This window comes from Jatropha curcas, chromosome 5 (genome assembly GCF_041381405.1).
Source record: "Jatropha curcas cultivar XTBG-Jc1 chromosome 5, XTBG_Jcur_1.0, whole genome shotgun sequence".
NCBI lineage: Eukaryota > Viridiplantae > Streptophyta > Magnoliopsida > Malpighiales > Euphorbiaceae > Jatropha > Jatropha curcas.
The window spans coordinates 27,907,403-27,934,548 of record NC_143155.1 but is presented as its reverse complement, the minus strand read 5'-3'; the positions used below and the strand labels follow the sequence as shown (position 1 = coordinate 27,934,548).

At 32.2% G+C, this 27,146-nt stretch overlaps 4 protein-coding genes and 1 long non-coding RNA gene across 8 annotated transcripts; 2 read left to right on the top strand and 3 right to left on the bottom strand.

Annotated features, from left to right (window-relative positions):
- Positions 1-2,770: 2,770 nt before the first annotated feature.
- On the top strand, positions 2,771-3,733 carry LOC105642798 (cytochrome b5). 3 transcript variants are annotated; one of them, XM_012227743.4, is made up of 4 exons: positions 2,771-2,920; positions 3,018-3,111; positions 3,185-3,251; positions 3,327-3,733. In XM_012227743.4, exons 2-4 carry the CDS (start codon positions 3,025-3,027, stop codon positions 3,575-3,577), a joined length of 405 nt encoding a protein of 134 aa, XP_012083133.1. In that variant the 5' UTR covers positions 2,771-2,920; positions 3,018-3,024; the 3' UTR covers positions 3,578-3,733. The 3 variants fall into 3 exon arrangements, with proteins under 3 accessions (XP_012083133.1, XP_012083134.1, XP_089577200.1); XM_012227744.4 differs by having other exon boundaries at positions 2,794-2,920; positions 3,023-3,111; XM_089721074.1 differs by having other exon boundaries at positions 2,904-2,920; positions 3,000-3,111.
- Positions 3,734-8,624: 4,891 nt separating this feature from the next.
- LOC105642797 (cytochrome P450 78A9) lies at positions 8,625-11,181 on the bottom strand. Its single transcript, XM_012227742.4, has 2 exons — positions 10,128-11,181; positions 8,625-9,859 (listed from the first exon to the last, which is right to left on the bottom strand). The coding sequence occupies exons 1-2, from the start codon at positions 11,097-11,099 to the stop codon at positions 9,230-9,232; spliced, it is 1,602 nt and encodes a 533-aa protein (XP_012083132.1). The 5' UTR covers positions 11,100-11,181; the 3' UTR covers positions 8,625-9,229.
- A 7,871-nt stretch (positions 11,182-19,052) lies between these two features.
- On the bottom strand, positions 19,053-23,779 carry LOC105642796 (protein SHOU4). 2 transcript variants are annotated; one of them, XM_037640350.2, is made up of 5 exons: positions 23,179-23,779; positions 21,765-21,920; positions 19,810-20,021; positions 19,566-19,713; positions 19,053-19,363 (listed from the first exon to the last, which is right to left on the bottom strand). In XM_037640350.2, the coding sequence occupies exons 1-5, from the start codon at positions 23,488-23,490 to the stop codon at positions 19,238-19,240; spliced, it is 954 nt and encodes a 317-aa protein (XP_037496278.1). In that variant the 5' UTR covers positions 23,491-23,779; the 3' UTR covers positions 19,053-19,237. The 2 variants fall into 2 exon arrangements, with proteins under 2 accessions (XP_037496278.1, XP_089577726.1); XM_089721600.1 differs by lacking the exon at positions 19,053-19,363 and having other exon boundaries at positions 19,415-19,713; positions 23,179-23,773.
- Positions 19,987-21,694, top strand: LOC110010449 (uncharacterized). The gene is made up of 2 exons (XR_002285448.3): positions 19,987-20,108; positions 20,238-21,694. It is a non-coding gene; the product is annotated as an uncharacterized LOC110010449 (long non-coding RNA).
- Positions 23,780-24,293: 514 nt separating the features above from the next.
- Positions 24,294-25,543, bottom strand: HB12 (homeobox-leucine zipper protein ATHB-12). The gene is made up of 2 exons (XM_012227740.4): positions 24,974-25,543; positions 24,294-24,884 (listed from the first exon to the last, which is right to left on the bottom strand). The coding sequence occupies exons 1-2, from the start codon at positions 25,502-25,504 to the stop codon at positions 24,540-24,542; spliced, it is 876 nt and encodes a 291-aa protein (XP_012083130.1). The 5' UTR covers positions 25,505-25,543; the 3' UTR covers positions 24,294-24,539.
- Between the last annotated feature and the right edge of the window lie 1,603 nt (positions 25,544-27,146).

Genomic DNA, 27,146 nt, shown 5'->3' with positions numbered 1-27,146 from the left:
GTTTTAATAATTATTGTCAAAAAACTTTAAATCCTTGTGCTAAAAGAGTACCAAGAAATACTGTAAAACGAACTATTATTTCTTTATATAATAAAGGAAAAAAAGAGTTAGAGCTTTTATTTTCTCAATTGAAAATTCGTGTTTCAATTTGTTGTGATGTTTGGAGTGATCATTGGCAAATACATTCTTATATGGGTATTACATGTCATTGGATTGATGATGATTGGAAAATTCAAAAAAGAATTTTCGTGTTTTTGATGATAAACATACTGCAAATAATATTTATAGAGTTATTGTTTCAATTTTAGATGAATATAGGTTGACAAAAAATTTTTTTTCAATTTCATTTGATAATGCTTCTGCAAATACTAGATTAATTATTGAACTTAAAAAAATTTGTGAACCAAATATTGGTGGTAAATTTTTTCATATAAGATGTGCATGCCATGTTTTAAATTTATGTGTACAAGATGGTTTGAAAATTCTTGATTCTTTTATTTCTCCAATTAAAAAAGCTATTTCATATTTATGGACACATCCCCAAGTGATGAAAAGTTGGGCTAAATTTTGTAAAGAAAATAATAAAAGACCAAAACGTTTTCCAATGGATGTTCCAACTCGTTGGAATTCAACATATGAATTACTAAACGAGTCTTTTTCTTATAAAGAATTATTATGTTTTTTTGTTACTAATAATATTGAGGATATTAATTTATATCCACAAAATTGGGAGATTTGTGTAAAAATTTTAGATATTTTAAAAATTTTTAATGAGGCTACCTATAAATTTAGTGGGATTTATTATCCCACATCTAATTTATTTTTACCTATGTGTATTAATATTGTTACTGCACTCCAAGAATTTCAAAATGATGATTTATTAAAAGATTGTATTTTTTCAATGAAAAAAAAAAATGGTTATCTTATTTTAAAAATATACCACCTCTTTATCTTGTTACTATTGCATTTGATCCTAGATATAGAATGGATGTTTTATGTGATTATTTGACTATTTATTATAACGTATTAAATTTTGATGTTGAAGATAATGTTAATATAAATGTACTAGTGCATGAAGTTAAACAAAATATTATGCAATTATATAATGAATTTGTTCAAGTTTCTAGTTTATCTACTTCTATTTCTACTTCTTCTCAATCTAATATTCCACAATTTTCAACACAAAGGGTAAGTGGTGTTGATGTTGCTCAACAAGTTTTATTGCAAAGACAAAAAAGAACAAGAGAATCCAGTTCTATTTCTGAATTTGACAATTATCTAACAACTTCTTTTGAGTTTGGTGATAATTATGCAGATGCAGATTTTCCAATTTTAGATTGGTGGAGTCGTCACGCAAATACTTTTCCAATTCTTTCTTTACTTGCAAAACAAATTTTAGCAGCTCCGGTCTCCACTGTTGCGGTTGAACAAGCTTTTAGTCAAGGAGGTAACATACTTGATGAAACACGATCTCGTATGACACCCGATTCATTAGAAGTACAAGCGTGCGTGGATGATTGGACCAAAGCCGAACTAAGAGCCCAAGAAAATTCAAAAGAAAATGAAGATTTATTTGATTTATACGATGGGTCCTCAACGGGAATATCAACCGGTGGTGCAAATAGCGATTAAGGTAAAAGGGGTGAAATTGATATAAGGTAAGTAAGAACTACGTGGGCTTTGATTCCTCTAAACCCCAAGAGGATATGTAGGCAACTTAATTTTTTTTTTAAACAAAAAAAAAATTAAGTTCAAGCCCTTTTTTTTTTTAAAATTATGTTCAAACTTAAAAAAAAAAAATTCAGTTCAAAATTTTTTTTAAAAAAATCATTATGTTCAACACTCAACAATTCAAGTCTTTAAAAAAATAAATTTAATTGAAGTATTTTTTAATTTTTTAGGTGTATTTTTTAATTTTTTATGTTCAAATAATTTTTTTTTAAACCGATTTTCAAAATTTAAAATTTTTTAGGTGTATTTTTTAATTTTTTATGTTCAAATAATTTTTTTTTTAACCGGTCTTCATATTTTAAAATTTTTTAACTGTATTTTTTAATTTTTCATGTCCACATAATTTTTTTTTAAAACCGGTATTCAAAATTTAAAATTTAAAATTATACGATTCGCCGGAAAACCAATCGGAACCGTCGGTTTTATAATCGGATCGGAACCGGAACCGGAACCGAAACCGGAACCGGACGGTTCGAAACCGAAACAGAAACCGGACCATTTCGGTTCGGTTTCGGTTCCAGCTTTTCTGGAACCGGGTTCCGGAACCGTGGCCAAGTCTATCTTTTTAGTTTTAAGAGATTGAATTCTATTCACAAGTTAATATTTTGTGTTTACAATGGAATGAGCGCAAAGTTTTATAATTAGCTTGATATGATTATTTTTCAGTGACCAAGCGAATATTTTGAGTCATAATTATAAATTTAACTGAATGTTACAGTATTATTTATTATAACTTTATAAAAGTCTGTAAAACTTTTAAAAGTATATTTATATATAATTATCCTCTTAATATAATTATTACTCTAGCTTTAATTAATTAATTAATCTTATTATATCTAGAAGAGGAGGATTTAATTGACCAAAAATGAAAATTGCCACATTTTTGTTATTTTAAAAATAGAACTTTAAAAATTTACATTATGAATTACGTGAAACTCAATTAAATTAAATATTCGATAAAAATCCACGAGTTAAATTGGATGTTTATCTAAAAAATTTCAACGTTTTCTGATAAAAGAATTAAAAGAAAATAAAAAGGAAAATCTAGAAAAATTTTATGCAATAGTAAAAAAGTCCCAAAGGTCATTTACGCCATTATTAATATATAAATGGCAGGCTCTTGCTCAGAGTTCGATTTGCTTACTAACTTAAGCTCAGTGCTCAAAGGATCTCTTGCTTTCTTTTAGAAGTAAGAGTCTTTCTTCTTCTTCTTCATTTTATTTGTTTTTTCTGTTTTCTTATATTAATTTGTTGTTTTGTGTGATGAGAATTTAATTGAATAACAGCACAGAAATGGATATTACACCGAAAATCCATCATTTCGATGACGTTGTAAAGCACAAGGATAGACATGATTGCTGGCTTCTAATCCATGGCCAGGTCTGTTTATCACATCTCTGGTAATCAAGATTGATTTGTAATTGATAATTAATTAATTAAACCGTATAATTAGGTTTTCGATGTAACGAATTTTCTGGAAGAGCACCCAGGAGGAGACGAAGTGTTATTAGCAGCTACAGGTAAGATTGCAATCCAGTTTTGAAAAAGGGGAATCCTTTTAATAGTAAAATTGAGATGAGAAATAAATATTGCAGAGAAAGACGCAACGGATGATTTCCAAGATGTTGGACACAGCAAAGACGCAAAAGAACTGATGAAGAAATATTACATAGGCGATATTGAACCGAAGAGCGTTCCAGCTTCGGGAAGGAAATACCGTCCTCCAACACATTTACCTACGAAACCAAGATACAATCCGTTGGTGGTGAGGCTCTTTCAACTTCTGTTACCTCTTCTCATTCTAGGCGCTGCATTTGCTTTGAGATCCGCCGTCAAAAAGGATTAATGTCAGTTCGCATTTTTGCTGATTTGGGGTAGAGCGGAGCTCTCTGTTTCTCTAATTAAACAAGGGTTTCTACTTTCAATTGTGTTTTCATTTTTGTCGGATTGTATCTCTTTTGTTTCTATTTTGTAATAATAAAAGGCTCCCTCTTTCATATCATGATTTGGTCTTTAGCGTTTGTTGCTGCTTGATTTATCCGCCAAAAGTAAAATTACCAAAGTGATGAAAATTTTATATTAGATAAAAACCATTTTTTACAAAAAAAAAAAAAAAATTAGTACATTAAGAAAGTAATTTTTTTCTTTAAAAAAAAAAAAAAAACCAAAATTGGGATCAAAATCGGGATTGGGCTCATATTTAGAGTGAGCCTGGTCTATACAGTTGATAAGAGGCCCATAGTTGAAACTGATGTTTAATTCGTGATTGTAGGCCCAATAAATATGGGGTATAACAAGGCCCATCCCACAAATACAGTTGTTGAATTCTCCAAATGCATGCATTTTGATTATACAAAAAATTTTAAAAATAAAATTTGATGTCTGGAGTCAATAATGTAACATTTCTAATAAATTTGTTGCTCATCAATTACAATTTACAAAAGTTATTTATACCTGACATGACAACTCCTCAATTAAAAGAGAATATATTACAGTAATTTATTTTAATTACTAAAAATAAAAGGTGTGAATCATCAGAAATGACATGTTCTCTAATATTACAGGGGCAAATGTAGAGTGTCTTTGTTAAGTAGTTCTATACTTCACCATTAAATCTGATCACACAAGTCTCTTTTACTGATATAATTATTTTTAAAAACATAAATGCAAACTTACGTATATTCTTGAAATTTTTTTAATAACAAAACCCATTTAAAAATAAACACCACAATTTTAAATAAACATGTCGGCTTAAGCCTAACCCAGGAGCAGAAATCGGTGGAGGGGTGAGGGGATACCGTCCTCAAGAAAATTGTTTTTAAAAAAGAATTTCTCTTATAGGCAGCAGCAATGGGAGAATATAAATAGAGTTTCAAGATATGTTGCAGTAAAAAAGATGGCGTACTTTCAAACTCGGTGGATGATGAAGGTGAGTCACATGAAAGAACTTGCATAATAAAAAGAACCAAAAGGAAAGAGCAATTTTGTTCAAATAAAATTTTTATTCTGTTATCTGCAAATATATCACTATCCTTTTAATTTGTTGTTTTATAAAAGAACAGGAAATAAGTAATCCAGGAAAATAGATAAGGATAAAGGAAAAAGAAAGCCTTAGTAAGGGATATCGTTTTATGAAGATTTCGAATTTCCAGTACTGCCGACACAAGAATATTAATCAACATGATTAATAGCTGAAATGTGCGAGATTTCTGGGATATGTTTTTGCAAACTGTAGATTACACATTATAAAGTGAAGCAATTAGTTCAGCACCAGCTAGCTAAAGACACAGACAGACAGCAAAAGTATTTCTACTGCAGTAATTAGGACATGCGCAGCAAACCCAATTAGAAGCTCATTAGTACAACATCCTTATCTCCATTTGCTATTTAGTCATGATTATTAGGTTAATGACATTATTACTTTTGCCTTTTTCCTATGACATTACATTATCAACATTCACAGATTTGGCCAAACATTGCCCTTTATCAAATATTAAACGATATGATAGCTAAAACCCTTTGTTTAGCTAGCTTGAGTTTTTTCAACCAATCACATTCAAACATACATATATAATTTGGTTTTATTAAGATTATGAACAATTATTGCCTTAGTTATTCTCCTTTCATCCATCATCAATGTACACTCATCCAGTAGAAAAATCAAAATATTTTCTTTTTATACAATTAATGTCTGGTTCCTAGTGATGATGCGTATGGCCACTTGACTGAGTAAGAGGAAATTGAAAAATCACAAAGATCTCAACTGGGTCACAACATCCATCCCCATCTATATATATATATATATATATATATATATATATATGGTTTTAATTAATTGACTCTCAACTCAAAATTGATTTGCATCACTTTCACTATGAGCAAGTTGACATTTATATAAAGAAGCAGAAAAACCTTAATTAATTAAGTTGATCACATACGCTTTCCATCAATATGAAAGAACAATCGAATTGAAAATGACTTCAACTAGTGCAGGAAACACAGCATCCAACATTTCAAGCTTTAATATTAATTCAATTGTTCCTTATCCAAAAAGAATTATGCAATTTTGTTGCAAGCGATTAGATTTCTCGTGCAGGTCGCAGTCTAGTGTTTTCTTCTGGTACGAAGGGAAGAGGAAAACTCCGAAAACTGTACGCAAGAAGGGGTGTAAGCCACACCACTATGAAATAAATTATGTACAAGAGATGAGAAAAAAAACAGAAAAAGGAAAAAAGCAACGGAGAGGGTTTGACGGGTTTTGATGAGTACGTACTCTTACATATTGATATTTAGTTATCCACCTAACAAAGAACAACACAGCTATATATAGCAGTTGAGAGGTCTTTATCAATTTCATATAACGCTTTCAATACCTCCATTATATGTTCCTCTCGACCGCCTTAATTGCATGAGAGCCAAATGCACGACAACAACTTATCGCCCTTTCTACACGTAAGATTTTCTTGTTCCATTTTTGTTTTCATTTTTGTCCCCTTTTACTTTAATCAATTAGCTTATTACTTTTGTTAATACAACAATATTAATCTTAATCTTAATTTAATCTTCTAATGCTAATGTATTTATCTTTTGGGTTATGATTCGATTTGGTACAATTCCTTCCTTTCCTTCCTAATCTAATAATAGAAAGGATTGATTCTAGTCAAAACACATATATATAGCCTCACTAATTAAGTGAAACTTTCTAGTCTATTAGCTGTTTTTTTTTTTTTTTTTTTTTTTTAAAGAAGAAGATGATGATGATATTTACGTACATAGAATCTATATCTTCCTATTTAAAATTTAAAAAAAAAAAAAAAAAAAAAAAAAAAAAAAAAAAAAAAAAAACTGAAAAGGAACTGATTAATTCTTCCAATAATGTATGTTTTCAATTTAATCAAATGATTAATAGTTAATCATCACCAATGACGCCTGTTTACCAGTTGATGTAATAGCCATATTGTTATCAGCATATTCATATCGTTTTAATTATGTCTGTTTCACACAAAGTTGACAGCAATTTGAATTTTTAACCTAAACTTTTTTCCACCTCAACTACATTATTTACTTAAGCAATTAACTACCTTGATTAAATTTAATAGGTCAATGCCGTGTCTTAGACGTCTCTCGTATAACTTTACTTCTAACCTTGGTTTTAACTACGTCACCCCAATAAATCTATTTGCTTATGTCACCACATATGATATATACTTGCTGGTAAAGATAAATTAAAAACAATATTGGTAGTTTCATCTCGTTCAGATCTCTTCAACAATGTTAATTATAAAAATTATTACTTTTAAGTGGATGAAAAAGATAAAACTTAGTTTAAAAATTATTTTGGGACGTGAGCTTAATCAATTAATGATTGTAATTAAATTGAACGATTGTGTTATCTTGAATTGAGGAGTATAACGATCCAAAAAAAAAAATTAAAAATTAAAATTAAAATCCGACACGACACTATAAAGATAATGGAAAAGAGGGTATTAAGTTGAATGTAAATTTAAGAATAAAATAGAAATTTAAAAAAAAAAAATTAATGGCTCTTATCTTTCCTAACAAGCATAGTGTCATCTACAGGGAATGAAATTGTCCTCTTCTGAGAGTTTGATCATGCTATTTCCTAAAAGGTTGGAACAACATTGCATATTTCTGTTTTGGACACTAATCACACCACAACCATTGTTTGGCTGCTGGGCCCAGCTCCTACCTAATCATAATTGCTTACATAATAACTTTAATTAATAAAGCCTAAGGACAGTTTTGATGTTGCAGTAATGGCAATTAAGATTGGTCAAAAAATAGAAAAAAAAAAAGGGTTAAAATTCACGTGTTAATTGTGGTGAACCGGACAGAATCTTACCCTTTAGTTTTACAAGCAAAAACCGTTCTTTGGAATTTAATATTAATTTTATTTCCAAGAAGAAAAAACATCAATTGGTTTCATTTTTTAAAAAAAATAATGCTAACGCTCACGCATACACATATATACTACTACTTAGAAAAACTGAATCTTTCGAATAATATGATGAGCATCTTCAATTTTCAATAGCAAATCAAGTCAACCTAGATCAAAGTAATGATTAAAATTCAGATTTTTCAAATGGATTTCACATTTGGTACCTTCTCACATTAATTGTTTTCAAATATTGCAAATATCAATATCTTTAAGAATATAAATTTGTTTAATTGAAAAATAATGTTCAACGTACAATCAAATCATGTGATCAGGAAAAGATGAAGGAGGGGCCATCATGCCTAAACCCTACCTCATCCAAAGCTATTGAACAAAACAAATATTAAGATCAGACCTTAATACAAGTAAAGTTGTTTTCTTAGAGTTGGCCCCTCCAAGGATTAATATGCTGATTTGACTTTTGGATTAATTTTAACATATTTAGAACTGCTATTCTATTCTAATTTCATTTCTTCAAACAATTACTCCATCACTTAGATATAGATAATAATAGCAAATAAAATAGGATTATAGGTAAGTTTGCGATAATACAATTATTTTATATTTTTATGCCTGTAAAGGTGGATATTTTTTTGTGCCAATCAGGTGATGGTATGGTTGATTTTTTCATTTATACAAGGAGTGTGAGATTTCGAATTAAAGTCTTATTGACTACAGTTATTTTTATCAATTTAGTGAGCTAACGGGAGGACTATCCGTTGTGACCCAGAGTATTTTTTTGATTCATAAAAACTGCCAATGAATTAAAAAAAGATGGATATTTATTTAGTTATCGTGATATTTACGGCAATTTTACTGCACAAAAAATACCCATATGACAAATATCCCTCAGAGCAAAAAAACAAGGATGTAGACCCAATCGCATGTGGAAAGAAAGCAGCTGGGTTTATTACAATTGGTGCAAGAAAATCGCAACTTGAAAGAACGGTATTAAGATTCATAGTTTCTCCGGTATTTACATTGAGTGGAGAGCAGTAGATATTTTATAACGGAATAACTTAAAACTAGGAAAACCGACATCCAGACACACCACAAGCAACACGATCCTTCGGTTTATCAAGTTTTCAGATTTGTAATCCCCCAGCCACACACAACATAGTACTCTTCTTTCTCCTTTTATTTTTTGGTCCTTTTGCTTTCTTTTTTAGCAATTTATTATAAAGCCTCTAAAATTTTACTTAAAATACTAATTCACTCTTATTGTTTAAAAAAATTACTTTGGAATCCCTGAAGTTTGGTTTGTTACATTACTTAATCTTTCCGTCACTTTGCCGTTAGATGAGGTTATTCAGTAGTAAGGTGATGAACTAAGCACTGACAATATAGTAAATATGAATGGCTACAAATATTACAGGTGCTTTTTGGACGGAAAAATTAAGTAATTTAACAGAACTAAACATCAAGAACTTTGCATAATTTTTTCTAAACAATAGAGAGAAAATAGTAATTTCAGTCAAACCTTTAAGGACTTCATAATAATTTGCCCTTCTTTTTTTTTTTTTTTCTTTTTCATTTTCATTTCTAATAAAACGATGGTCGCCTAGGCAGTACTTTAACGGTTAAAGGATTGGCCATCTCACAAGACAACCCCAGTACCTCCGATAGATCAATGATATTAGTACCATCGGACGGTAACCATTCAAATTCATGTAATAATGAGGCGACCCAAAACGTCACCGCAGTGAGACCCAAATTCTTTCCTGGGCAGGTCCGTCTACCCGACCCAAACGGTGCAAGCCTAAGATCCGAGCCTAGCACAGAAAACTCAACTTCGCCTTCCTTAGCCAGAAACCTCTCGGGAATAAATTCGAGTGGGTTAGCCCACAACTCTGGTTCTCTAGCTATGGCCCACATGTTCACCATTGCAGTGGTCCCTGCAGGCACGTGATAACCATCAATTGTTGTATCAGTTATGGCTAAACGGGCCCAGGAGAGAAGTGGGCCAGGCGGGTGTAGCCTTAAAACTTCCTTCACTACTGCCTGTAGATACACCATGGCCGTGATATCAGATTCATCGACGGTCCGTGATCGGCCCACCACTTTGTCGAGTTCATCATGAACCGTCGATTGAACATCAGGATGAAGTATCACCCTTGCTAGTACCCACTCGATCAGAACCGCCACGGTGTCAGTGCCTCTAAAGATCATCTCCTGTTATAAATCACACGAGAATAATCATTCGGTACAAATTTTACATTTGATATGCTTTGTTATTGTCACGGTCACAGACAATAATTTATGGGCACGTCAGCTACCAAACAACACGTAAGATACTTGTTTGTACCATAAGATATTACGAAGGTACATATGCTTTGCTTAATAATTAATACTAGTTGGAGTATTATGTTAAGGGTTTTAGTATGCTTTATCACAGCATTTAAAAGAAATGAATACTCATTATGTGTCTGCTTTTGCTTACCCAAAGAACGGCGATCATATCGGCGTCAGTTAATCTTTCGGGGCCTTCAAGGGACAACAGAACATCGACGAAATCTCGGGGCTCAACACCGTCACCGATTTGAAGTCGGTGTTCCGCGATGATTCGGCTAACGAACCGGTTCACTTTGGGGACAAGGTTGGAGCATCTGAACCGGATTTTTTGCGGGTCGAAATCTGCTAACCAAGGAAGGTGGTCGGTCCAATTAAGGGTACCCAATAACTCGTAGCCTTGATCAACTAAGTCTCTGAGCTCTTCAAATTCACTACTTAGAGAATCTAATTTATATTGGCGTCCAAAAACAGAACACATCATGTTATTCAGGGAAGCACGTTTGAGTACTCCGCGAACAGTAAAACTTTGGTCATGGTCTTTGAACATGGCCATCATCTCAGAAGCAATTATGCATCTCTGAACCTCAGCGGCTCTGATTTGCTTAGGACAAAAAAGGTGTGTAGCTGCGATTCGTCTCAAGGTTCGCCAGTAGACACCATAAGGAGCGAACCCAATTGCTCTGTTAAACATTAGTCTATAGGCAGACTCCTTAACGGGACGATCTGCAAAAACCGAATTGTTTAGTATTTCTTTGGCTACATCCGGATTGCATGTAACGATAACACGTGTATCGCCAAGGCTAAAGGCCATAAGCCTTTTGGCTTTGCATGTCTGGGCAGCAGCAGCAATCCTGCGGTGAGCAAGGGAAACCATAAGGCTCATGCTTCCAATTAAAGGCAATCCTCTAGGACCCGGTATTGGCTTAGAAAAAGCAGGAAAGCCTTTCTTGAGCATGTGTTTTCCCCAAGCAGGACCACCAGGATAAGCCCAGTGGAGAAGGGCAATGGCTAGCCAAGCCAGACAGATTATCAAAAATGACCATGCAAGATTTTCTTGTGTAAAGACTCTACATTTGGAGGTCAAAGCAAAGACCCAGAGACTATCTATGTCGGTTCTCATGGCGGGCTTAGTATCAGTTTATCACGCTGACAGAGAGAGGGAAAGTGGGTTTTGATATTTGGGGCTGAGAAGAAAGAAAGGCGTTGGGTTATATATAGAGAGAGGAGGCGCAAAAGAGTCGAACGGGAATAGAAAAATAAATAAATAAATAACCGTTATACTAAGTAGGACCGTATAACTGATAATATAATAATTAATTATATGAATTTGGTTAGGAATTTTGAGCAGCGCCGCCACGAGTGCACGACGATATGCAGAAAGGTAGCCTTCTTCATTGGGACGCGTGAGGACGACGCTCCAGTCTTGTGGTATCATATACTCTATTGCTGACGTTTCTTGTCGGGTGTACTGCCGTATATCTACGCCAATGAGAGTGCAATGTCTTACTTCCACTGAATACTGATTTCTTCATCCTTATGCTAACTGTTAAAAATCTTCACACCTTTGTGTGGAGAACAGAATTTTTAGGGGGGGAAAAGGATTTTAAAAGCTCGTTTCAAATAATCGTGCCAACAAAATGTCTTCCCATTGATTTTTTTTTTTTTTCAAAAGTGGCTCGAGCTAATAAATGGATTCCATTGATTTTTTAATACCATACATATTAAAAAGAAAAAATAATAAAGCCAGAGAACTTAAATAAAAATATAAAATGCTTATTCTTAATTATATGAACTCTCAAGTCTTATTTAAATTAAAAAAAATTTACTGCAACATAATCTTTTCATATGAATAAGAAATACAAATATTAAAAAATTAAAATTTTTTATTCAGAAATAATTTTGATGAAAGAGATTAATAATCTAGACAAAAACTGATTCATATTCAAATAGAAGGATAAAAGAAATATTTTATGTTATTATCCATAATTATGTTCTTTTAAAAATTTGCTAAAACTAACACTTGTATATAGGAGTGAGCATTTGATTAACAAAATCGAACAAAACATAATCTAACTCAATTTTAGTTGATCTGAATATATTTTTATGGCAATGGAATTCAGAATCAAATGTTATAAAAATCGATCTAAACATAACTAAATTAGTTTAGTTCATATGTATCCTGTGTTTTCAAAAAAAAAAATTGGGTTAAAAATAAATTTAGTTACTTATATATGATAACTGGAAAAAATAAAAAATCAAATGATTTTTATATTCAAAGACTATTAAGTGAATTTCAGAAAAAAAAAAAACTATTTAACTTTTGTCAAAATGAGCGGTTTGATTCAATTTCCAGTTAAAAATCGAGTATTCCTCACTCCTACCCGCAAAAGAATTTAAAAACTTTAATGGAAAAACATATCGTATTATAAGACCATTGATAAAATAAATTTACTTGAACTTGATGATATGAAATCTCCAACTATGAATAGATGGCGATCCAACTTGTATATGCCAATAAAGAAGAAATAAAATATTTTTAATAGCAATAATTAAACAACTCTATGGTAAGAGAAAAATTATTTAATTATTACGGATACGAGAGATTAAATTACCTAAATACTCAAAATCAAATTAAAAAACTTTAACTATTTTTTGAATACCTCATTATTTTAAGTGAAGACATAATTGTCAATTTTTACTAATAATATTTTGTTTTCTCTAAAATTTTGCCCTTTGCAAAGTAAGGGAAATAAATTAATTTTCTTTCGTTCGTTATGTCTAAACACAAAGGTGAAAAATAATTATGAAAAAAAAGTTAACAAATCCTCATTATTTTTCTCTTTATTTTCCTTCCTCTAATATTTTCCTTCCACTCCTCCCCAAACAAAGGGTTAGTGTTATTTAAATAGGAAAAATTCTTAATTAACATTTTATATTGAATAAAAAAATTAATTCGGATGGACGTATTTCTGAAAAGATTACTACTTAAACACAGCATTATTTGTATAAATTATTATCATTATTAACATTTTATCAATTAGAAAATGTCGTTTTTGAGGTAGTTAGCATGGATATATCTTGGTTTGTTGTTTCCATTTTTCACACGTTGGTATTTTTCACAATATTGTGATTAATAAAATGTTTTCCCTTTTTCACTATGTGAGTTGACCCCTAAAAAAAGGGGCTGCTTATGTAATGAGTTGCTTAAATAATACTACTCCATCAAACTTCAAGGTCAAGGTAGCAAATGAAAGATTGTCATGATGAAAAATAAAATTAAATGAAAAATCAATTTCTTATAAATAAAATCCTCGATTTGCGAAAAGTCTCAATACAGCTGTTACAGAGCCAAATTTTAGTGGGGACAGACAGGAGCGTGACGTTACTGCTTGAGATTTGCGCGTGACATTTGCCAGAACAGGCTTAACATGGGACGCAGTAAATTTCAGGTTCAAACGAATGACACGTGGGGTTCGTGTGGCGCTAAGCTGTCGGGTCCCAAGTAGAGGTTGCACATGAGACCCATGCACTCATGCCCTGCTTATTCACCGCTTCTTGTGGGCAGCAAGCAAAAATGGCGAGAGTAAAACGCGGTATGGCAATGGCTAAAAAGGCCATAACAACAGCACCATCGTTTAGTGTAGACTCTGTAGATGAACCATCGCTGTTAAACCTCCACGTGTCGGTTCCATGCAGATGTCTACGTTCATGACGGTGACTAATCGTACTACCCGCGTACCGAAGCTTCTAGCTGTAATTAATGCAGATGGTTGCACGTGGCATCCATTTGGGGTTAAAAATGGAAAAGAAATCTGCAGTGCACAGGTCACTTTTTCGTTTTTATAATTTCTATATACCCTGAATTGCCCTCGTGGTTTTGTACATGTAAGGGCAAAAAAGGACATGAAATTACGAGACAGCACACATGGTCTACGATACCATGTCTCAGGCTTGGAGTAAGACATGGTGTAGAAAGTTAATTTAGCGCGGGCCCAACTGTCAAACGTGGGACCGGAAATGCGTCACGTTCTTAACCCTTGTTCGAAGTAGTTCAACGGTTTCGATTTCAACGTTGCACGGTCAGCAATCCCTGACCGTTGATGTTGCTGCTCTAATTAGAAACCGAACGGTCAAATGAGGGTGAGGTATTTGGGAATCTAAGCTCTAATTTTGAAAGACCAAGCCGCATTATTAAAAATACACAATTGTCCGTGACTTACTGACCAGTGTTTTAGGTTAATATGCTTTTGTAATTGTCTATTGTAAGCAAATTGATGTTTTAGTCCAGCGGTGAAAATCAGATGATAAAAAATAGTAGTAATTTTTTTTTTTTTGACATTACCAACAAAAGAAAGTAACAAATAAAAGAAGAAAGAAAGAGCTAGATCGACGATGGTAACATTTTTGGCAAATACAAAAAAAAAAAAAAAAAAAAAAAAAAAAGGAGTTGGTCCATTCTGAAATATGAAATTGAGAGAGGAGATGATCCACTAGAAAAAGGAAATGTATAAATGATTAGACAAAGTCATTTCATATGACAAACAAGGTCCATGACAAAGATGTCAACAGAATTGCACCAACGCAAATTTCACCCACTTGCTTTTCGATAAAGACTTGAAACTTTGCCAAAAATAAATAAATAAAATAATTCAATATTGTTTTTATATTTCTTCTTCTTGTTTTGTAGGTATACCAACCCTCCCAGAGTTTTCACCTTCCTTCCTCGATGCCATGTGATGTGGAGATCATAAAAAGGCCTTTCAAAATGGACCGATCATTGATGGGTTGGATCCACTTGGGCATATTCTCATTATTATATAGGCTTCAGTAATATCTCATGAATGTTTGCTAATTCAAATATGTATTTATATATAAATTTCACTGAACAAAATATCAATAAATTTAAAAAATTTCTTCATTGATAGTCTAATATATGAGTGGCTCATGTTGATTTTCTTACACTATATATGCAATGCAATGTTACATTTTTGGCTAGCAGTAAAAAAATCATGAGCTAATTTTCACATCTCTTCTTTATACATGTGGTTAGAAACTTTTTATCAGAAAATTCTCTCATTCAAGCTGACCTATGACATAGATTATAGATAGAACAATGTTCAAATTTTAAAACTGAAAAGCAGGTATACACATTACATTATAATATATGTGAATGTGATAAAAGAAATTTCCAAGAAATGGCAGCTATTCTTTTTGTTGGCTCCTAGGGAAGGCTAGGGAGCTTTCCAAGAAGTTTCTTATGCATGGGGTCGTCATTGACTCGTCTCTAATTTTATCCCTCCAAGGAAACATAACCTATATATATATATATATATATATATCTTTGATCAACAAATGAGGTTTCTTGCAAATCTTTTTATAGACGACTTTGTCAAAATTTACTTGTAAAGTACGTAAGAGATAGTTAAGTTGCCAATATTGCTTAATCAAACATATAAATATATAATTATATTATTGCTTAGGTTCTAATTTATTCACATTTACTAATATTAATTAGCATATTAATCAAAGAATATTCATGGAGGATATAAACAATCTGGGGGTAGGTTTTCAAATTATAGTGTTTAATTTAGTCTTAAATCAAAAATCAACGTTCAACCATGAATATTATGCTTATATATTGTAGCCAAATTGAAAAGGAAATTACCTAGATGTTAAGGATGGAAGAATATTTTTAATTAATTACTATTATATATATATATATATAATTCGCATATCAGACTATTAGTTTGAACAACCTATATTATTTTTGATTTCATTTGATATGATTCCCATGAACTCTACCACGTGTATATTGGTTGATTGAAAGTATATATTCAAGTAAAATAGCTAGCTAGGAGACACAGAATTGTTTAAAAAACTTTGAACAAGTTCATAAGAAATTAACCCTTTAGCTTTTGAATTCTTGAACTTGGTCTTACGAGTAATCTAAAATATGATATTTAGTGATAATAACAGGGAAATGCAATCCAAGTAAATGAGATAAGCACTCTTCAAAATAAATAAAAAATAAAAAAATAATTAATTGCTTCAACTACCAAAAAGAGGTCAAAGATAGGCCTCAAGACTCCCTTAATTTTGATCATCATGAACACAAGTAAATGATATAATATTTTTAGTGCTTTATTACAAAGAACATGTACCTAAAATTTGTAGTTATAGTTCGAAATTTGAAGTAAAAGATATTAGATTCAAATTTTAACGGAAATATCTAACCAATGAAGTGAGAAAAAAAAAAAAAAAAGATAAAAATGTTTTTACTACTTTTAAACTTAAATTATAGGTCAATCTTTACACATTACATTATTAAAGCTTATCTCTTTAACCCATTTGGAAATATTATTTTAATATAAAACAAGAAATTCACTGATATATTTCCTTTTTATTTAATTTAGTTATATGAGATGATGATGAACTAGTGAAATCCTGGTCCAATCAATTTGTTTTGCATTAGGAAGGTAGAGCAATTAGTAAAATGTTTGTGGCTCAAAAGTATGGACATAAAAATAATGAGACAGAAACAGAATCATTCCTGGCAAACAATGAAGTGATTGAAGGAGAAACCATGGGAATTAATGGAATCGATTTGATTACTCAAAAAAAAAAAAAAAAAAGGATATGAAATAGTTCAGTGGGATAGTTAAGCCTAACCCGCTTAATAATTATAATTAAGCATAAACAACTGGATAGATCGATGATTGGATTTGATGCCATACATATATAATCTAAGCATGGGTTGGGTGGGGAAGGTCTAATTAAAGATTCTTGACTTTGAATCTTTGTCTCTTTGAACAAAAAGAAAGATAATATGTTTGTGTATTACTATTTTCTTCGATCGGCTTTAAAGCCGTGCTCCTTTTCTTTCTTTTGTTCGTTCTTTATATTATTATTATTATTATTTTTTTTTTTTTTTTGGGTTATGGCTTCTTTTGTATATGCAATTATGCACAGACAATTGTTATTTGTGATGGATAATATATGCTTGCCACTTGTGCATTTCGACTGATAAAAGCTCAACAGAAGCATGGAGAAGTAGACGTGAAGTTTGCATTTGCATGGGCCCTACTCTCCTACACAAAGATAATGTTTATACTCATGTAAAATTCGATCATGACCAATGAAAATTTTTGTTTTCGTTTGGTGTTCTTGCGGACGAAATATTACAGTTGTTATACAATGTGTCAATTAATTATTTATTAAATTACAACTCAAATCAAAGATATTTATTACTTTTTTAGTGATAAGTCAAGAAACAGAAGGTAAAAGATTAAAGGTACGTAGCAAATAGAAAAACAGTAAAACACCAAGAAAGGAAGAATATGGATGAATTAATTATAAATATATGGAAATGGAAGGATATAAGCAAAGTGAATCCAGCTATATATAAAATCTTTGAGCTTGTGATTGTGATATTCTTTAATTCTTTTCAAGATTTGATTCCAGATAGAAATAGATTATTTAGTCTTAATTTATAGACCATTATGTTATTTATTTTTCCTTTTTAAGATATCAAATGTTATTAAAATTAGATGGTGCCAAACAACTCATTTAGGGCATCAAACATCTATCCAAACTGAGCTATTTAAATATTTGATATCAACTTATTATTTACTCTATTGAATTGAACTCCTTATTTCTTTTAATATCATTTGGATGGAAAAATAAACTTTTCACTTAGAATCTAAATCTACCTTTTATTAACAAAATCGCGATACATAACAAATTGAAGATCATAGGACTCAATCATTGGCTTCGGTGGCATCAAATTGATCTATATCACCAACTAGCAGCATATTCATGGATTTTTTTTCATTTTAACTTTAATTAAACTACATTTGTACCCCTTTTTTTGGATTAGATTTGAACATAGACAGGTAGGTAACAAGTGAACATAAAATAAGACTAAAACAACAGCCAACCAATGTGCTGTGACCACTAAATGCAGTTCAACCATCATCTTTTTTTTTTTTTTTTTTTTAAATAAAAAATTTATTTTCTATATTTTTCTTGTTAAGCACAAGATTTTTATGGGAGAACAAATGATTTAGTGCCAAGTAAAATTATTAGTAATAATTAAATAAATGTTTTTCTGCCAAATTGCCAATATGGAGTTGTGTTGACTGAGAAGTCAATACGAAAGGAATCTGGGTCAACCGGGAATTTTGTTTTAATTTAATTAACAAGAACTTTGTTGTGATCCTTTGATACCGGCTACACAGGTAAACGGCAATGGAATCTAATTTATTTTTTCTCTTAATTAATCCTTCCTGTAGACGACGGAAAACGAAATGTGATAATGACGCATAAACCCTTTTTACCAAAAATTTAGAGTAAGCTAGTGAACTCGTGGTTTGGTCAGCTTTTAAATCAATCAAATATTAATAATGTCTACATTAAATTAACAATTTAAATTATTAAATAAATATCTAGTAATAATGTATAATATTAACCGATAATTTAGTTTCCAATACCTACCAATACCATCCACCTAAGAAATGTCTCTGTAAATTTAAAATAAAAAAAAATAAAAGTTCGTTACAACTTGGAAAATGAAATCTTCAGATGACGTGTGTATATTTTATAATTGTGTAGAGAAATCATTAGCAAAATAATTTTTTAATTAGGATGAAAACTCATGTCTCTAAGGAATTAAAACCAAAAAAAGGTCCATTGAAGTAACATGTTGTCTGAATCTGATAGTGCGATAAGGACTAAGAACACTACCAAACAGCAGTATAATGCCTATTTTTTATATTTTATTTAAAATTAATGGTACATTCCACTTTTAAAAAACATTTTTAATTATAAGAAAGATTTTTAGTATTTGTGTCGAAGCAAAATTATAAACATAAGAAAGATTTTTTTTTTTTTTAAAAAAAAAGAGTAATTTATGGAGAAATTTCTAATGATGACAATAATTTATAACTGAAAGGGCAGCATAAGAGTGATTCGCTGAAAAAAGAAAAAGGGTTTGAAGAAATCCTGACAATGATGATTATTAAGTTAATGCTAAGGAGTTGGCATATACCTCGTACATCCTCTAAATTGACAATAATTACCAAATTAATTATTAGTATTATATATTTTAATTTTATTCAAATAAATAAATAGTCATTTGAAACGAATACACGTCTAGATTTGTGTTTTGAATATAAAATCATAAATATTAGCAATATATTATTGTAAAATTCAAATCGAAACAGAGTTCGGATTGCTCCTTCAGAAGGGAGATGTTGTATACTATCTTGTATGCCGGAGGTTGATTGGGCCGATTAAAAGCCTCTTTGGCGAGCTTGATTGAGCTGTTGAAAACAGAAAATGGGCCGTATTAGGCCCATTTGTTGATATACGTTTCGATTTTGTAGTCTGTGTAATTTCAAAATTAATCAACAGTGTTAGCGTACATTGTTAAACAAGTGAAATCAAAATAGGAACGGATACCTTTTTAGAAGGAATCAATTTTATGAATCAGAATCCTTAATACTTGTCTAATAGGTTAACATTATTGTTGTGTGTGTTGCCTGAAATCTGGGTTACTGATGGGGCCACTCAGATTAGAGAGTCCTACCACCAGTCCATCAATATCAATTGGAAGAATAAGCTTTGTCCACAAGCATCCTGTAGAGAGAAGCTCTTGTGGTTGAACAATCATCAAAATGTCATCATTTCTGTGAAGCACTCCAATTACAGTCACAATGCTACCTCCTTGTATATACCTGCCCAAGCAAATACATAATTCCAGCTCATTGCACCTGCATATGTACAAATATGTTTTGGAAAATTCGGCTTCTTGTATAAATCAGTATGCTTACCCTTCTTCTAACCGCAGTAGACGGGCTTCAACTGAGAGGTTTCTGTCTTGCAACCATTTCCTCAAGTGAGGAGACAGAATTCTGCATTGCCTTGTAGTAGCGACTAGTTTGCTCTCAACAATCAGGGGAACAACTTTACAACCAGGACCAGCTTTCACCAAAGCTCTGATACCAGATTTTCTATCCGTTATGTAGAAGTCGGTGGAATATCTCTGCCAGTTACAAATCCTAATCAGAAAATCGCCGCAAGGAATAAAACATGGATGAGGATTTCCAGATTCATATAACTTCAGTTCTATGTAAATAATTTAGAATAGAGCATAAGCAAAGGCGGCCGGTGCTTTTGGTTTAACTACAAATCATTTATGTATGGCATGCTTTTCACCTCACATTATCACTGATGGAAAGGTTGACTGTTTCTTAATCAGGTTCCCAGATACTGCTGATGGCTGCACAAGCAAGACCAAGGCAGAAGACGTAACAAACATTAATGAAGCAGGAAAGTTTCTAAGGTCCCCATCAACGCATTAGATATCTTACTTACAAAGGGTTCTCTCTATCTCTCTCTCTCTCTCTCTCTCTCTCTCTGCCTCTTTTTTTTATTTTTTTTTATTAATTAAATTTTATTCCATCAAACAAAATAGCAGATAGCTCGGTTGCTCCTATAACATGTGGCATGACTTTGCCATGAAATGAGTCTCCATCCTAGTTATCCACTGAAACAATAGACTGGTCAGAGTATAGGCAGACAAAATGAAACTGCAGACGAATCAGTTATGTTATATGCTGACTTCTACTTTCACTATTTGTACTTATATTTGGGGTTAGTTTGGCATCACTGTTGCTAACGGCGGATTTTGGGCGAAAAGTTAGAAAAAAATTTCTTTGAATCAGTGGATAGTTGCTCTTTGAAGTGTGAATTCTTATGGGCCAAAGCTGATTTTGAGAAAAGCTTCACATGGTAATTTTTTCCAAATAAGTTTTTGTCTATGAAAATCACACAGCAAAAGAGCCAAATCTAATGGCTCAAACATGACCAATGTATACTCCTAACTTTTAGCCTAAAATCTGCTATTAGCAATAACAATGCCCAAAGGGCTCTATTATTGAAGAATTGACTGAGTAGGACTGCAAAATGAAGTTAAATGTTAAAATGAGGATCAGCAGTCCTGTTGCCATCCGAGCAAATCCTTGCTGTCTATAATGTACATTGTCACATTGATAAGACAATTAGCGACAAGATGATTCTAGGTGGAATTTGACAGTCAGTGAGACACCATAGATAGGGAAAAAAACAGACAGGGTAGACCACGAAATATAAGGAGGCTATGAAGTGAAGAAATCAGTCTGATGCCAATTAAGACCAAGCACTTGATTAGAAAAGCATAGAAACGGGAACATTGAAACAAGGTGAAAGGGGTGAAGGCATGGTTATCAGCAACAAGCAGTTTATAACCCTCGAATCATAAGCTTTATCTTGATTGGTTTTAAACTTTCAGCAATACTTGAATTCAATGACCTATTGATTGAGCCCAATTGGACAAACAGCTGCAAGATTTAAAAAGTACAAAATTTGAAAGGTAAATTTAACGAAAACAAAAGGAGCATAGAAATGGTTAGAGTTCATTTTAGGTGTTCAGAATAGGCCATTTCGTTCAAGTTGAAGTGCTTTTAAGGAAAAAAAAAAAAAAAAGTTAAGGTACACACGTTGAAGAAAAGATTGCCAAGGTGTAGTTAAGGGCATATGAAAACAGTAATTATTTTCTCAAGTTGAATATATTCTACTGATGCAAATTTATCTGTAAAGAGACAGATTATCAGATTACAGCTTATCCTGTTAAAGGTTTATTTAAATTGGATAAGGAAACAGATATTATCTATCAAATTACTGAATAAAACTTTTAACAGAATATCAATTCTAATCTCACTATTTTCTTAAAGATGAGGATCCTCACCTCACAGTATGTTAAACTCCACTGGAAGCATGATGTATTAGCATCTTTTGGCTTGAGTCCAAATCCTCCATATTCATACAAAAGTGTAGATGCATAGATACATCTAGTAGCCCTTTCATATGAAGATTCCAAGGAAACACTCCCACAGGAAGCAAGCTAAAATTGCCAGGGAAAAAAAAATAAAAATAAAAGAAAGGTGAGTTGATCATCCATCAAGTGGAAGTGAGCAGCAAAAACACCAGAACCAATTTATCATGTTCTAATTTCTATATCCTCGAAGAAATTAACAGCTTTTCTTTGACTCCATCAAGGCAATACCTAATCAATTACCAGTTTTTGAAACATCCATCTCTGCACTACACAAATCACAAAACATAATAATGTTTTATCTCCTTGGCAAGTCAAAAACTGTCAACTCCTTGTCTTGAAGTTGACTCACTTTGCTAGCAAACCGCTTAGCTGCTTGGTAATTCTGTAGAAATTCTAATTTTAAAAATATTAAGAAATTGACTAAGATTATACTCAAAACGAAAATTCTCAATTCAAATGATGCCTTCTATGAGCTCATAATGTAGAAAGTAACAAGCTACCATCTTCAACATAACACCTCCTAAGCTTTTGACAACAATAGGTAGATTCAACAAATCATAAAACCATTATCCTATTAATTGTCAATGACTTGCAGAATCAGAAAAGGCAAGACAGGTAATCCCAGACTTTTTAAAAAAAATAAAAAATAAAAACATAAAAAGACAACTTCAGGCGGTCAGGCTGCAACCTTATAACCTTCTTCTATTTTCCTTATTTTTAAATAACAAACCAAACGACCCCTGCCGAAACCCAAAAATTGCATTATCCAATTTTTGTCAAGAGCACCACATTCCTTACAGAAAGAGAATCTATAGGCATCCACAGTCACAGACAAGAATAAATCATTTTTCATTGGGACAACAAAGTTTTGAACTTTTCACTTAATTTGATAATCACAAGTCCACTTATTTTTATTTGCATTTCAGTAAATAACTAAAACGGCCAAAGCTGTTGCATAGTTCACTATGCCATTCTTACTTTCACTCCAGATAGGGATAACGAAAAGTAGAAAATCCTTCAGCTGAAATTAATTAAGCTATAGATTGATTAAATAGAGAGATAGAATTGCTGTAAATATTGAGTTCTTTTGACTAATAGGCTTTTTTTTTTTTTTTTTTCATTTATCGATATCTGTATATGTGAAAACTTAAAATACAGCACCAACTAACGATAGAATGGAACTCCCAGTTTTATATATTTTCCGAGCAACAGCAATAAAACGTGGACAAGGCATTTCATACTTCACCAAATATACAAAAAGCAGAAAAAGCAGAAACGCGAAAAAATTAATAAGGGAGTAAAAGACTGAGAAATAGTGAAGTACCCCAGTGATTTTAACGAGCTGACCGTCACGTGCAGAAGCAAGGTCAGAGTCAGGGAAGGAGCGAAGAAAGCGAAAAACTGCAGCTTTATGCCTCCAATTAACTCTGTTCCAAGCTATGAAAGATATAACCAAGCCAGAGATAAGCAGGAAAGAGAGAAAGAAGATGGCATTATGGACAACAATCAGTATGAAAATCGAAACCGAAAGTCCAATGGCGAATAGAGCCACTAAAATGAAGACGGCTACTCTGGGTATTGGCTTGCAGTTCTCGCTATTCTGCTCTCTCAGCACCGCACTGGAGAGGTCGTTCATTACTCTCTATCGCCTCAAAGGGCACTTTACCAAATTGAAGCAGCAACAAGAAGGAGGGAGAGAAGGAGAGTAGCTTGATTTACGGAGAAACAGCATTAGGCAGTGGAACAAATTTCTCTCAGAACGACACCTCGTTTTCTGCGTCTTAGACCTTATACGGCGCCGTTCCTGTAGTTAAATCAGCAAGATGCAGAAGATGAGACCCGTCATTGACCAGAAGCTAACCACCAAAAATTTATCGTACAGGAGGGGATAGGAGAAGGTGGGGACCCCATAATTCCTATCATCCCGCCGTCAACTCTGAGAACGAAAAACATCAGCCGTCCGATTCTATTCCCTCCCCCCCCCCCCCCCCAAAAAAAAACAAAAAAAAAAAAAAATCCATGTCCTTTTATTGTTTTTCAATAAAAATAATCAAGCATCGGATTTTTCAATTGAAATCAAATTAAAGGTGCTTAATTTTGAACTCGGATTTGGGAAATTGAAGGTCAATTTCCTTGAATTCTTCACATTTTTGTGGGTTTTATTATATGATTTTGCGAATTAAATTATATAGATACCGTCCATTATATGCTCACAGTGCCGTTAGCATAAGAAATCGGATATCTCTGTATTGATCATTCCCATTAGAGGTTTAATGTTGTTGTAATTCAATTGGGCAAGATTCATGTAAATTGAATTTTTTGGTTAATTTCCTGAGTTTGCTTCAGTAATCACTTTGAATCGCTGGATTCCTTCATTTCCAACCGCTTCTGTTCAATTAATTAGTTTGTTAATTTAAAAACAGTGCAAGACCAAGCAAATTTGTATGAGATAGCACAGCAATTACAGCTTCTAAATTAAACGGGTACATGTTTCTTTCTGTTCGGAGGTATTTGTGCACTATCTCTCTCTCTCTCTCTCTCATTCACATACAAGCATTCCGGTGTTAGCTTTACTAGTTTCATGGCTACTGAGCTGATCACTGGTACTCAATTCACTGGAAATTAAATGTTCCTCTCGATAAACTTTTTTGAGTTTATTTGCCTATATACAGTCCTCTGTCGATTTCAAGCCCAGAAATCCCACCACTGATCGCTGCCACTGTTGGATTGATCAAAAAGACCATCGGATTCTAAACTCCTCCAATCTTCTTGTGATGTCAATGATCCATCTGCAGCTTCCACCATGCTTATAAGGTTATTATCAGGTTCTTCCTCTAATCCAAAATACTCAACTTTTATGCTGCTATCTTCATCCGATGCCACTCCTAATCCATTTCTTGATCTTTCAAACGACGAGATAACTCCTTTAGCTTCCGATTCACCTTCACTGCTATTCACACCTGTTTCTTGTTCGCCGCAACACTCTCCTTCTTCCCTTGGCTTCTCTATCAGCTCATTCAGTTTCTGCAACTGTCAAATTAATTTTTTTTAGGTTAATCAATTAGCTTATGATATAGAATTATGAAATAATAATGTGAATTTGGTATTGATCAAAGTACCTGAATAGCCAACGCTTGTTTCTCCTTCTTCAAGGTCTCAAACCTGGAAGCTAAATTATTGTAATTGGCGCGTAAAACACTGTAGTCTCTTTCGAGCTGCTTAGACTTCCATCTAGCTCTCTTATTCTGAAACCATATTGCAACCTGTCTTGGCTGCAAGCCAAGCTCTTTTGCCAACTGAAGTTTCTTTCGAGGCTCCAGTCTTGATTCTGATTCGAACATGGTTTCTAATGATTTAATCTGTTCATCGCTGAATCTTCTCTTGTTCTTGGTCTTTTTTCTTCTCGAGGTTGTACTGAGTGCAGTGTCCATGGCGGTAAAGAGGTCCTCCGCAGAAGCACAAGGAGAATATACTTCTTCTTCGTCAAACATGTGGAGTAGAGAATGTTTTAGGAGTGAGCGAGTGAGTGTGTTTTCATGGATGGTTTGTCTGAAGCGAATGATCGCTGCTTTATATTCCCAACTCTGTGGGACTTTTATATCCAGGACGTATTGGATCTGATAGCGTACAGTGCTTTTCCTTGTGAACATAGTCCATTTTTTTAAACTCTACCAGTTTTCTCTGATAATCATTTTTGGTTTTAATAAGTTTATAAGGGAAGCTTTAGCCCACAGAATTTAATAAACACTGGGTAGCCAATTCAAGCCGGCTTGTCTATTTGCATCCATGTCTTTAATTTATCATTCTCTGTAATTAACACTTTTGTTTTTTTTCATAGTTATTTTTCACCATTTGTTTTGATATAATAATTATTTTCTTTTATTTGAAAAAGATAAACTTTTAGAAAAAAATAAAATATTGTCACCAGAAATGTAAAATTATGTCTTTATTTGTTTTTAAACAATAAAATGTAATTCTTGTTATTTTTGATAATTTAATAAAAATAAGTCAAATTCTCAATTTCTTTATTATTTTCTCTCCAAATTAGAGAGATTTCACAAGATGTAAGCTTAGGTGGAAAATAAATGAATATTACCCATTCTTTCAAAATTTTTCCTCCTTTTTTCAAATAACAAAGGAAAACATTACATTCCTTAAATAATTTTCAGTTTATTTTGCTTATTTAAATAAATAATAAAAAAAAGACATTCGTTCAAATAAAGAAAAGATTTTTCCATCGAAAAATAATATGTGAATATTATAGACAAATTTTATGTTTTTCAATCGGAAAAGAGAAGATTTCAGATTTTGATTTTAGTATAAATGGGTTTCTATAATCATGAAATAATAAAACAAGGAGGAGATGAAATGATTAAATTGAACAAAATTGATAGTTTTATCTAAATAATAAATATGCAATAAAAATAGCATCATTCTATTCATTTTTGAGAAATCAATTGAAACAAATCTTATAAATAATTTGGTAAATAAGTAAGTGTATATTAATTATTCTATCAACTATTATTTTTATTGTCATATTATAAAAAATAACACATTTGACTTCCTCGAGAGAATTATTTCGCTTTAATCATTATTAATTTATATCTGTAATAGGAAATATATAAAAAAATTTTTGCATAAAATTATCAAAATGTAATGATGATAGAAGAAGGGTGTAAAATTGTGCCGACAAAATGTTTAAAATGATTAAGATATCCAAATAATATTTTAAAATAAAATAAAAAAAAAAGGAAGTATTGCAGCACATTTTAGTAATTTTATCCTTTGCAGCATATTAAAATACATTTGCATAGTCATTGTCACTGTTGTTCACGTCATCGCCTTCATCTTAATTAGTTATATATTTTGTCGGCAACATGAATTACTGATACTCTAATTCTTGCTTTCCTCGTTTAAGAAAAAGACAATAAAATCCAGATTTCATGTCCAGCAAGTGTAGCTCATATGTTTCCTCTCCATACAAGGTCAGTAGCCATTGGTCTTCATCATCTCTGAGATGAATTGAAGACCTTGATCTTTTCTTATTCTTTAGGGAAAATATTCTTTATAATTAAATGATTTAAAAGTTTTTGAAAATAAAATTCATATTGGGTACAGAATTTTGAAAGTTTTTATATTTGCAATAAATATCATCGCCATTGACAATTATTTCAATTTCACCCAGAGTTACTGATGTTATTTGGAATCCGATGGCTAAGCAGCGAGCGAGCCACGGACAGGTCGACTCGAGCCATACTGGATTGAGTCACTGTCAGGAGCTCAGTCTGAACG